Here is a 13,216-nt window from a genome sequence, read left to right as displayed (position 1 = left end):
AAAGAGGGAAGGAGGAAAAAGAGGAGAATTAAAGAAAAAAAAATTAGGAAGAACAGCGAAGAAAAAAGGAGGGGAAAAAAGTTGCTGACAGGAACATGTCTGCAGAGCTTTTTTCCACAATCCCCAAGTGACTAAAATATTAATTTACCCTCTGGCACTACAGCTGACGGCGAGCTGCTTCTCAGACAGCAAGTGGCATTTTATTAAAAAATAAAGGAAAATAGTTCCCTCAATGACCTTTCTCTGCTTTAGGAAACAATTTTTCAAATAATAATTTTAAAAGTATGTGAAAATTTCCCCTCCCTCTTTAATCAGACCACTTTGTCCTACTCCCTCGTTCGCTCTTGGGTAGCAGGGAACATCGCAGCACTCACACCCCGGGGCCAGCAGCCTCCCCTGGCCTCCCCACACCCCGGGGAAGGAGGCCAGGGGCAGCCCGATGCCACGGGGTGCTGCCAGGCAGAGCCTCCCCTCCACCACCCCACGTTGCCCACCAGGAGCTGACCACATTCGGCAGGAGATTGTGGAGGTGCCCTGTGCTCTTGAGGGAGCCCCACGTCCCTGCTGGCAGGGCCGGGCACAGCAACTACCTGCCCCAGGTCTAGGTGGCAGCAGGAGAAGCTCCGGGCTGCCCCAGGGGATTTCTCATTCCCACCTTTTACCCCTCTCACGGTGCCGCTGCCCGTTGCAGCTCAGGGAGCTGCAGGGACAGAGTATTGGCCAAGCTTTTTCTTCGTTTCTATTTTTAATACAGTGCCTCTCTCTTTTCAGCCTGCAGCAAACCAGGTAATACAGATGGCAACACTCTTCCTTCAGATCTGGCAAGAGACTACTCCATTTGTGGGCAAAGCTGCATTTCCTGCCTCTCTTCTGGCCACGTGGGTATAGCCAGGCTCCACAGGAAACCATGCCCAGACTGCCCTCTTCAAGGGTTTACTGGACACAACCAAATTTATTCTCCCATTTATGTTCCTTTACTACCTCCTCCCCACCTCCAGTCCTATGAACAACTGGGTGGCTTCTCATTCACTCCTCTCCAAGTCATCAGGCACTGCTCTTCCTCCCACCACTGGCACAACTGATGAGGGTAACTCACCTGCTTCAAGTGCTGCAGAGGGCTTGAGTGCAGCTGCTGCCAGCCTGGCCATCATAGGAGAGATTAATCCCTTGCTAGCAGAGATCCTTTCCATTATAGATGCTGCTGGAGCTGGAGAGGAAGTAGCTGCTGGCTCACCAGATCCCGAAATGGCCTGGGATGAGGAATCCGTAGGAGCAGATGATGTTGGATTGGTGCCAGAAGAACCAGCAGTCATCAGATTAGCTGAGCTGGCAGGAAGTGGTGTAGAGACCCGACTGGGGATGATGGGGAAGAAGGATCCAGCTGTTCCAGGAAGTGCTGAGTTGGAGAGTGCCAGGGCCAAGGGTATATTGCTGGGAAGAGCCTGGGAGAGCAGGCCAGAGATCTTGGTGGCTGGTGTCATGCTGTTGGCAGACTTGCTGGCCTGTGAGGAAGCCAGCTCAGCAGCAGAGGAGGGCGCAGCTGGGACTATGAGAGAAACGGAAGACTGTTGACTGGTGGGGGAGGCACTCAGGCTGGAGTTCTTCGAGCTCATAGCGGAGAAGTCAATAAGGTCATCATTGCTGGACTCCTCTTGCTCATTATCCTTGGACCCTAGGAGAGAGGCAGGCAGGCCCAGCACTCCAGAGCTCCGGATGTGCCGGCGCTCATGTTTGCGTTTATGGGAGGTCATCTGGCTGGTGGAGGTGAAGGTGAAGCCACAGCCTGCCCTTATGCAGTGGAAGTGGTTGGTAGCCTTGCTGTAGACACAGCCCTCATACTTGCATTCCTCATACTTGTAGAACTTCTTGAAGCCATCCTTGGCATAGGCATCATCTTTGATGTGGTAGCTCTTGTGCTTCTCAATGTCACACTTGTTCTTGAAGGTGAATGTACACCCAGGTCGCCTGCAAGGACATGGAGGAGGAGAGGGTGGTTGGCTGTGTGGGCTAGGAGCACAACCCAACTGCTGTCACCTGCCTCCCTCAGGGATAAGGACCGGGGCCAGTATGAGACAATGGCCCTGGCTGCAAAGGGGTTGAGGAGCTTTATGCGGGTTAACCTGCGACAGCAAGGCAAGCAAAAATGCTGCCATGTGAGAGAGCTGGGAAGCTCACTCCACTCTGAGGAACAGCTACAATAACCCTGGGATTAGCAGTATATTAATGGCCTGCTTCAGTTGAACTCTGAAGATCACTGTGATCTCTTTCCCAAATGATTCTAGGATGTATTTTCTAGTGTGTACTCTTTCCTCAGATCACCTCAGAGAGGCCACTCCTGCCTTCAGAGGGGTGTGTGGCAAGATCCTGCAAGTCACATCTGCCCTGGAGTTCTCTCAAGAGCAGTATACTGAGAAGGTCACAGCAGGGAAAATCAAGTCCCTGTGTGTACTCCTCAATTTATGACTTGGCAGAAGGAGGCAGACAGACCACGCAACTCTGAGGCAGGATTCCTCCCCTTCCCTGCTGTCTCACCTGCAGTGAAAGTGGGTGGTTTTCTGCCCGTAGAACTGGCATTCCACAGTGCCGCAGTCCTCCGTGGCACGGAACCGCTGAAACCCGTCGTTGATGAGCTGTGTGTTCTTCTTGTGAAAGTTCTCATGGGTCATCACATCAGAGGTGCTTGTATAGACCTTGTTACAACCCACCTACCCCAGGCCAAAACAGGGAGTCATCAGCACAGCGCTTTAACAGCCCACCATTACCACCAGCAATAATAAACATACAAGCAGCACACACACATTTAATAGTTCCATTTGTGCACTTCTCCTAGGAGTATTAAGTCATCACTTTAATTCCCAATCCGAAGACCGATAGAGCAGTTGTGAAAAAAAAAAAAATAAGTCTCTGGGCATGAAACAGTAAGAAAAGCAGCAGAGGATGCAAAAGGATAAAAGACCAGCTACAGATAATCGTGCCTGCTTAGAGAGGCAGTAAGCAGGGTTCCTGCTCTTAAGGAGAAAACACTGACAGATGCCATTACTTTTTGTTTTCTTGGAGCGACATGGAATGAAGTAGGACTGTCATCTATTTGGGGAATACAAAATTGAGTGGGAATGAGTTATTTACCTCTTTAGTCCTTCTGGGAGGTAAGGCAGGGTGGTGCAACACGAGGCCAGTCTTTTGAGCTTGTAATATACGGGTTTCATTCTAGCAAAGCATAAACCCTGTGTTCAGCTGATCTTAGCAAAGCGGTGACTTTTTTTCCCTGTCACTGTTCAAGACTACCACTTCAATAATTTTAAACTCGTGCAGCAAATGGGAATGGTGTGACGAGGACGGAATGCTGAAAACCTGCCTTCCTCTGGGTAAAGCGGGCAACTTTGCCATATTGAGTAAAAAAACACTGGAATCTGAAAACGTCCTCAGCCCTGCTGAGGGAGGATTTTTTTTTTTTTTTCTTTTCTTCTCTAGCACAACGTGTGCCAATGCCTGCACCATCTCAGAAGTGAAGAGAACGAAAACACCACCTCTTAGTTCAGCCCAGGTTGATTCAAACAGGCAATAACAAAACCCATGACAAATACCCAGAAAAAAAAATAAAAAGCATCTCCAGCTATTTCCAATATAAAAGAGCCTCTCTCCCTCCGCACTGACACCTTGAAAAAAGACAGACCCTGCACGGCATTAAAAAAAAGAATTAAACAAAAACCTCCTTAGGAATAATTTGCAATGCAGCTCTTGGTGCTAAAGCCTAAAAAAATGTCAGTTTATATAAACAACTAACTGAATTTTATCCACACCAATTATGGACATAAAGAAAAAAAAAACCCCACAAGATGGATGGCACAAATTCTGCCATTTAAGCATTTTTTTCTTTAATTGGGAGTTTATATTCAGACACCTTTCCTGTAAGACACTGCTTACGTGGGCATTATTCTACTGGAAGACAGTGGGCACAGGATGGAATTACCCATATATAGTTGTGTAAACGAGGGTCTCTATTCAAACTTAAAGCTGTGAAACATTCCTTGTACTCTTAAAAAAAAAAAATTAAACAAATCCCATCCTGGTCACTTGAAGAAACTGAACAATCAATATTATGGAAGCATAACAGAAAATGTCCTCAAGAGAAAGTCACATGAAGTTCCCAATTTATCAAACGTTGTAAGCACATACTTAACCAGCCCCTATTCAGGACAGTACTTGACTGCATGCCTAACTTTTAAGTATGTGCTTAAGCCCCATTGACTTCAGAAAGCTTACCTGACTCCAAGTTAAACATATGCTCAAGTCTATCCCAGCAAAGCATTTAAGCATGTGATTAAGGCCTTGTGACTTTAACTGGAGTCTTAAACTGTTGGGATAGGGCAGGAAGTGAGACCTGAGTTTTCAGAACAGCAAAGCTTTCACCCAGGGTTGCCTGATTACTGTGTGTGTAACTACAGCACATTCTCATGGCAATGGTTTAAGCCACAATTCTAAGGAAACAAGCACATATCAAACCCTCTAATCTGAAGAAGGACCAGGATAAGACCCAAACAATCTGGTGTGTCCATGTCTAAAAACAGTAAAGGCATCACTGTCACATCTATGCAGCAGCTCCAACTCTGGCCACGCTGCTGTTGAAGCCTGGCTGGCTCCTGAAACAAAGCTCCCAGACTACACCATAGGCAAGTAAACTCCAGTACCACTGGTGAAGGAAATGGGGTGTTAATTCTAGATATGTGACATCAAAGTTTAATTACTTTAGAAATTTATTATGGAGGAAATTAAGCCAGTGTTAAAGGCCAGATGTGTCACAGAAAAGTCTGACTTCAAGGGAGTGACAGATCAGATGTGGGTAGAGGCAGTGCAGTGGCATCACAGAGAAGTCCCTGAATCTCAGAAAACGGGACTTGTTTGAACAAGTAAAGTCCAAGACTAGAGAAAACCTTGAGAGCTGCTTTGCCTCACTGCATGCCCAAGGCTTCTGAAAACAGAGACTGGTGCCTCCCTTGGGCCTTCCCAGCGCTTGGCAGGAGAAGTGCAGAGAGGACAGGGCACAGACTCTTCAAAGAGGCACCTGAATCAGAAGTGAGCAAGAGAGGCTATGAATGGTTAGGATGCTGCCCCTTCGCCCTCTAACAAGGAAGTGTTGGGCTGCCTGAACTCAGCATTCCTTTCAGTCCACCCCAACAAGGACACAGCTCGAACAATGGCTCTTCATCTGCCTCGTGTGCTCCCACCTATCCCCAGCCCGGCTGTTACCTGCATGCAGTGGTAGTGTGTGCTCTTCCCGTTCAGGTGGCAGCCGTGGTAGTACACGCTACAGTCGTCCAAGGGGCTGAAGCGCATGAAGCCGTGCTGGAGGGAATTATCACGTTTCTTGTGCATGTTGTAATGCCGAATCACATCCTGTTTACTAGTGAATCTCTGGAGAGATACAGAGACAGACAGTGAGACACACGTGATGGGAGTGGGTGAGTAATCCTGGGGCAGATTATTTTTGTTGTTGTTGTTAAACTTTTGGTACCAGGAGTTTAAAACTCAGCAGTAATCGCCCCAAGAGAGTCAGATTAAAGAGTAATTGTGTGCATGTATCTTCTTGGTAAAGGGAAAGCATATACACATGAAAAGTTGTAAACATGACACTGGGGTGATGTCCAGAATATGCTCCCTGCGGCTTTAAGACTGCAATTCTTCTAACATAATTTTAGCTGCTACTATCTCAAGAACTGCTATAGTTAGAAAGCAAACCAGTGAACTAAACAGCCTACAAGAGAGTAATCCAAGCTTCCAAATCATTCACTGTGGTGGCTAGCAAGACACTGCCTGCCACATTCATGTCAGACTAGAAACTGGGAAAAGCACTCTGCTCTTTCACAGTATCTTCCCATTGTAAGTCTTCTGCCTCCCCTACAAGGTAGGATGGCTTTATTAGGGAAACAGGGACATTGAACTTTCTTCCAGTCACAGAAAAAGATGGCAGAGTAGAGCTCAGAGCTAAATCTGTATGACCAGAATATCCTTTTCATCCTCTACCTGCTTGAAGTAATGAAAGGGTACCCCACTGTCAGAGCAGGCTAAGTGCCTTTAAAATGAAGCTTTTCATTTCTATTTCCCACAGACATCAATATTTAACAGTGAAAGTGGGAAAGTAAATCTGATTTTTTTAAAAGAAATCAATATCCATTTATTTTGAGGAGTAATTGCAAAGGCCTGTATTCTAATGTTTAACAACTTTTCTAGTCTCCCTCATAGGAAACAAATGATTATCGCTTCCACTCCTTCCTCCTATAATATCAATCCTGATCAATCTCGTTGGTATTGGCACGGGAATATAGGGATATAGATTTCAACAGGAGTCCCTTGGAGGCTGGAGGTATGATTTCCCAGGGCGTACATACAGGATTGCTATTGCCAATCATCGTTAATTTGTGCCCACTTATTACAGAGCGTTACTTATTCTAAAATATATCTCAGCCATAAAATAATTTGCATTTTAAAAAGCAGCCTAAATCCTTATTCCCTGCGAGACCAGACAGCTCCTTTGCAAGCAGCTTCCAGACTCCTTAGGAAATAATCATGAGGCCAATCATAATAATAGTTTTTTCTGTCTTTCCACTCTTTGTGTTTCTCTCTTTCTGGTGCAGAGATATCCGTGCCACGGCTGGGACAGACTCATCTCCATTACCAAACGCTGGGCTAGGAGGACCACGACATGCGTCCCAGAGACAAACTCTCCTTTGATCAATAGAAACCCACAGTCAAGCTGAGCAGATCCGGATCAACTTCCTACACTGTGGTCAGACTCACTCCCTTGAGACCCAAAGGTCTCCTGGGGTAGAGCTGAAGTTGTGTCTGATGCACAGTAGAGGCAAACTCGGGGATTCCCCCTTACACACACGCAGCCTGACCACAGAAATGGCAGTGTCAAACTCACAGACCTGGGAGGAGGGTAAACAAACACCGCACGTGACTCGGCTGGCTTGACGTCGCTACCCTGGCAATTCTCCCAGCAATTACAGCATCGCACATGCTCCTGCCCCCACACTTTCCCCACAAATCCCGGACTGCTGCTGGTCTTATTGGGTGTTTTGTTGCAGATACTGCTGCTACAATGTCACTCCGGCAGCAGGAGGGAAAGAGACAGACTAACAGATCAGCATTGCCTCGTTTCAGGCACAATTTGTAACACAGCAGAATTTATTCTCTTGGTTTCACCGATGTAAAACTGGAGTAGTTCCCACTGACTTGAGCTGATCTATATTCTGCTCTTCGTTATAGTGGTCCGGGTTTGGTTAAATGGCATTAGATGGGGTTAAATGGGAACAAAATAGGATTCTAGTAAATTCAAAATACACCTTGCCCTCTTTCAGAGCGGAAAGGTGAAGAGGCAGGTGCATGCATGGGGGAGGAAAGCCCAGGAGGACACACGTCTCCCCTCGGCTGTCCCCCTTTACATTCAGGTAGCTGTGCTGGTAACTTTTTGCCATTCTTTTACCTGGTAGTTGCACTCGGGGTCGAGGCAGTGGTAATGTTCTCGATACTGGTATGCACAGTGTATATGTCCACAGTGCTGACTGCCAGAGAACCTGCAAACATGAGAGGAGGACAGAAGAAAGAAAGGGAGAGAGAATGAAACGGTGTCCTGGCAGTAGTGCCTATAAGCAAGGTACAAATAAAGTAAGTCCCATTCCTGCTTTCATCCCACATGTTTATGGCATTAAACCCCATCTCCTTTCTCCACTCCAAGGATGGTGACCCTCCCGCCTTCCTTTGCTTATTTGTCACTATTTAAAGGTGCTTCTTAAGCAGGATCATTCAAGTCTGGTACATCCCTAATCTGTCTTTCCCTTCGAAATTAATCTCCATTATCTAAGTTGCTTACTTGGGGAGAAGTAAGGAAGGAGGGTTCCTTGAATTAAATATCATGCAATTCTAAAATTCTCATGTGTAAGTTTAGATACCACAGCAGTGAGTTTCAGAAATCTCCCATGCCAGAAGACAAATAAACATCAGTCAAATATGGATTCTAAATTTTAGGTATACGCCCATCTAGTAGGACCTCAGGAAAGCTCAGGCATTCATTTGTTTGTACGAGTTATGTCAAGACTTTTTTTAAATCACAGTATGGTGTCACACTACAGAGAAGACTGCAAACCAGTGGATTAGATGGTAAGCCACGCAGATAGAAGATGATCATGGCAAGATTATATAGGAACTTTCAATAAGATGGACAGATCAATGGAAAGATAGGCGAGAGGGATCAAGAAGAACAGAACGAAGCGTTACAGGCAGACCATTTCGACCCTGTGTGCACAACTTCTCCCATGCATGACAGCCCTGCTAATCGTTATTTTCCATGTGGATACAGTGTTTGCTCACAACAAAAAACAGTGCAATGCAAAAAAACAGGGTTTTCAGCCTGCCTCTGAGTGCAATTAAAAGCAGGACACAAGAAGCAACAGCCAACAACATGCACCTAATCCATTTCTGCAGGCCACCACTGAGCATTCCACACAGCAAATTTGGAAACTCCTGACACAGGGTAGAAAAAACCCCAGAAAAGCCATATAATATCTACATACAAACAGACAGTACATAGAACGTACTGACAGACAGACACAGCAGTAACTGGCAAAAGGGGACGATGCCGTAACAGGCTGATCAGTGCAATGAACTCTCTGATGCGTATTCTAGAGGACCCTGGAAGAGCTGAAGAGCTTGAACGGGAAAAGCAGCAGAGAGAAGGGGACTCAGAGGGGAAACATTCAAAGATAAAGTACCATCTGCTCAAAGGTTCCTCAAAGGTTCCTCACGTCACTTAGTGCTAAACACAGCAGGAGTGCATATGATAAAGGGCACGGGAAAGAAACACGGAAGGGCAACGGGTAAAAAGCAAAAAGGAGGGGAGTGAGGGTGTCCTGGGGCAATCAAGGAACGGGGCAGGAGCAGGGAGGTAACACTAAGCTGCAGGATAGAAAGTCGGGATGAAAAGCGGTACTGAATAAGGCATTTCTGAAGCACAGTAAGGAAGAGGAGGAGGTCAACTGTGGAGACAGCAGGGCCTCTAGGAGATGGAAAGGGGACTTAATTGACAGAAAAGCTAGACATTGCTAAAAAATTAAATGCCGCCTTTGCCTCAGCATTCACAAAGGGAGACAGGGACAGATGCCAGGAGCAGACATGCCTTTCCCTGGGGAAGGAGAAGAAATACTGCAGGAAATCAGGATCACGTCAGAACAGGTGATTGAGAAACTGGAACAAACCTCAGCAGCGGAGAAGAAACAAACCACAAGGCAAACAGCAAGGCTGGCTGCACAAACAAAGGTGTGGAACTGAAAGCAGAGGAAGCGATTCCTGCTCAACGCCCGGGCAACTGTGAGGCTAGTGCAGGGCACGGCCTGAGTCAGCGTGGCATTACCCAGGTACATGCAGCTTGGCAGCACGTCGAACCAACTGGTCCTGCTAGTCCAGGGCTTTATGTCAGCAGCACCACCAGCAGCTTTAAAGGAAAGAAACTGCTCTGTGGAAAGCTTCCTCCCTATTCCACTGATGAGATGGGGAAGAGAGAGCAAAGGGCTGTGCAGGGCTGGGGAACTGTGGAGTGCAGGCCAGGCAGAGAGAAGAGGAAGGTAAAGACCTTGCTGACAAATACACACCTTTGAGGCAAAGCAGCCCAAAATATTATCGAAAGTGAGGATTCAAAATGACCAGAGATGCCAACTGCAGTAAAAGAAAGGGCAGACAGCAGAGATCTGACCGTATGGGATGAGTTACTTGAAGCATCCCAGCAGGAGTAACTCACGGGCTCAGCTTTAAAAGCAACAGCTAAACAAGCACTCCAGCGCTTCAAACTCCCACCCTCCACGTGCCACAGAAAGGTGTGCGTGCCTGCGGTGTCTGCAGCGCAGGAAGGGAGAGGCAAGTGTTCTACCAAACCGTGTGCTCGGGGAAGGAGGGAAGCAGCAAACACAGCACAAAGGGGAAATTCTGCTCGTTCCGTCTCTAAGGTTAGGCTCCTAAAGGGTTATATTTATCCTGTGTTTCTTCTGACACTTGAAACAGTTCAAAGCTATTAATTTTTAAAGCACAGCATCTGTTTAGCTTTTTCATAACAGGAAAGCTTACACACCACACTACACACATACACAGGCGCACATTTACATGCACATACTCTAAGGTACCTCAACACCCCTCTTAATTTACATGAACGTACCCACAGTTTCCATGCACATGATCAAACACACACACCTGAAACAAGCAAACTCACAGACCATTTAATCACACTGATATGCAAATCCAAACTCCTAAATTGTCCACGCAGGCACATAGATTGATTTTCACAACAACAACCCCCTTCCCTTGCTTTAATCAGTTCACTTTTTTTTTTTCTTTTTGGGGCCAGAGAGAACTAGTCTTGATCTGGCAAGAGTTAGAAAGAAAAACCAAGATAAATAAATAATAATAAAAATAATAAATAAAGAAGTCAGCATGCTTAGAGAGTGTTTACAGACTCATTACCCTGTAACGATGATGTGAAAGAAGGAAGAAAAAAAAAACCCACCCCAATTATAAGGGGGGAGGAAACCCACACAGAAATAAATATTTAAGCAAGTGCTGCCAGAAGCACCATCTGCTGAGGCACTAATAATAATAATAATAATTTTTTCTGTGGTCTTTTTTTTTTTTTTTAATTATAAATATACAGGGGGGGGGAAAACAACCCAACCCAAACTAGCTAAGTAAGAGGTTTTGTTTTGTTGTGTGAGAGAATGGATTATCCCTGGGCAGCTTTTGGCAGTGGCTTTGGCAAACTCATTAAGCTAATTATGCAGTACAGACATAGAGTGTTGTGTCTCTCTCCCCCCACCCCTTGATTTTTAAGGCTTTAAACTCTTTTTTAAAATTGTGTGTAAATTGAAGGGAAGTGGCTGTGCTGCCAAGGCTTGCGGAGCTTTTTAAGCAGGATGTGGTGTCCCTTCGCTCTCTCACCAGCCTCCCTCCGATACCTGCCTGACCCAGGGGAAGGGGCTTGCAGAGCGCTGCAAAGCCTGGATGTGGGTGAAGTGTTTACACAGTTCTCTGCTTGAGAGGGGAAATGGGGACAGAAAGGGTGGCATCTCCTCCCTCACTGCAACCTCTGCGATTCCTGCAATCTCAGTGATAAAAGGGTGCTGCTCCTTCTGCCCCGTGCAATGATGGGCTTAAACCACTGCTTTCCTTCCTGTACTCTCCCAGGAGGCAGCGAGTTGCCACACGCACTGGAGGCACTGCTGCTTGAGGAGCTGCATGTGGTGCTGCAGCTGTCCTCTCGTCCCGCGTGGTCTTCTGCTCCCTTCTCCTCCATCAGGGATTTGGGCAAAAGGGATGGAAGGGAAATCACCTCTTGTTCCACTCTCCAACTAGGGAGAGCACTGTTCCCACCCTTCTGCCCTGATGATGGGCCAAGATCTTCCCTTGCACCTTCCTAGCAGCCGACTGCCTCCCACCAAGAGACTCTCTGTAGGCTCTGGCAAGGAGGGAAAGCACAGTACACATTTCCCTCCCCTCTTGTTAATAAGTGCCCAAGTGCTGGTGGGAACAAACCCTTCAGTTTTATCTCTGGAGAGAAGTGTTTGCTTGCTTCCCTGACTGGTGTCTTTCTGTATACAAGGGGCTTTCGTAGTGAGCTTCCTCACAGTACAGATGGAGGATTCAACAGGCCAGGGCAAAGGCTGATGGACCTTCTACACTGTGAGCTACAGAACAGGCAGGTGTTACGCAATAATCTCCTCTGTCCCTCTGGCTCTCATGGCATTACTCACTCTGCCTCACCACAATAGCCTTGGGCTCCCTCTCAGCATCGCTCGTTCCTGACCTAAGCTTGCCCAGAGCTGTGATAAGGTCTGGACCTTATACAGTGAGGGCTTCTCATATAAATGAGCTGAGAAATATTCTAGGATAAACATCCCACATGGATGCCAAGACCTGCCTAAACTCGAGTCACTCGTGAATTCCTCCAGCCCAGATTTTCAGAGGTGAGATGTTCTCTGCTTGCCTCCTGCAGGCACTGGACATGGGAGGGGAAAGAGGCTGGAGACAGCACGGCAATGGACAGAAAGAACGACAGTCAAGAGGCGGTGCTCCCATTTCAATCCTGGGCTTCTGCAGTGAAACATTTTTCCACTATTTGTCACAAAGTCTAACAGCTCTGAGGAGCCGAGCACGCTCTTGGCATGCTTGTACACCTCTCACAGCTACTGCTCTCCCAAGCAGGGCAACAGAGCGAGTACAGATGTCAGAGGGAAATGGAAGTGCCAATGACTGGTTTAAACACTTGATCCAGACGGACAAGACCTCAGCTCTCCCACCACCGCTCCACCCTCTTACTTCCAGCCCTCTCCCCAAGAAAGTCAAGGGTTTTGCCTACCTGGCAATATACTTCTGGTAAATATTTACGTCTTCGCTGACGGCTGGTTTGTCAGTGGGTAATCCGTTCCTAATGAGAAACACACAGGGCAGAGCTGGTTAGCAGGCAGGAACAGGGCACAGCCTAAGCTCCTTGTTTCTCTCACACACCACTGACACATCAGGAGAGAGGGCCCATGGAAGAGCACCCAGCAAAGACACCCATGGGTTTAACCTCCCTTCAAATCCTGTACCTTCTTGTCCTAGGGAACCATACAGCCCACCTATCACCCCTCCTGCATGGACCCTCTTTGCAGGACTCAGCTGAGTTTGTTGAAGACACTGAGAAGACCAACCGTGAAAATCTGGTTTTCCACAGAAAAAAACTAAATACCTGTACGTGAACAAGTGATGGCCACATGAAAACAAACATCTCCCTGAGGCACCTTGCAACACTGCCCTTACGTGCATGGAAGGGCCATTGAGACACATCTGCCGTAGGCTCAACTGTGGGAGAAGAGTCTCTGTGCTTCACCCATGCTGTGAGCTACTGCACAGTTCCTATGGGCAGCAGGCACAGTGTACTCCTACCCAGTCCTGGCAACGTGGCTACAGCCCCCCAGATGGGGCTTTAATTGCCTCTTTGTTCACACAGATACCCCAACTCCAACAGCCAGATGGGGCAGCAAAGGTATTTATGTATTTTAATCAATGAGAAAACCAACTCAACTGCACCCAACTGTCACATAAGCCTGGGTTACTTAACATCATTAGAAGCAGATAAAAATTACATCCTCGATGAGTTCAGCAAGAGGAAGAGATACAGGACCAGACTCCAGCCTAC

General features: G+C 47.0%; 1 protein-coding gene across 10 annotated transcripts in view; it reads right to left on the bottom strand.

Moving 5' to 3' along the window:
* CASZ1 (castor zinc finger 1) overlaps nucleotides 1–13,216 on the bottom strand; it is a 233,935-nt gene that overhangs the window by 24,101 nt on the left and 196,618 nt on the right. For all 10 annotated transcript variants that reach the window (XM_068414838.1, XM_068414835.1, XM_068414844.1 and 7 more), the window contains 5 exons: nucleotides 12,395–12,463; nucleotides 7,484–7,574; nucleotides 5,248–5,412; nucleotides 2,533–2,705; nucleotides 1,097–1,965 (listed from right to left, as the gene is read on the bottom strand). In XM_068414838.1, the coding sequence (XP_068270939.1) occupies nucleotides 1,097–1,965; nucleotides 2,533–2,705; nucleotides 5,248–5,412; nucleotides 7,484–7,574; nucleotides 12,395–12,463 (1,367 nt within the window). The remainder of the gene's footprint in view (nucleotides 1–1,096; nucleotides 1,966–2,532; nucleotides 2,706–5,247; nucleotides 5,413–7,483; nucleotides 7,575–12,394; nucleotides 12,464–13,216) is intronic.

Source organism: Nyctibius grandis, chromosome 17 (assembly GCF_013368605.1).
Source record: "Nyctibius grandis isolate bNycGra1 chromosome 17, bNycGra1.pri, whole genome shotgun sequence".
Classification (NCBI taxonomy): Eukaryota; Metazoa; Chordata; class Aves; order Nyctibiiformes; family Nyctibiidae; genus Nyctibius; species Nyctibius grandis.
Note: the sequence above shows the minus strand (reverse complement) of the source record. Positions and strands in the feature narration are given on the sequence as shown.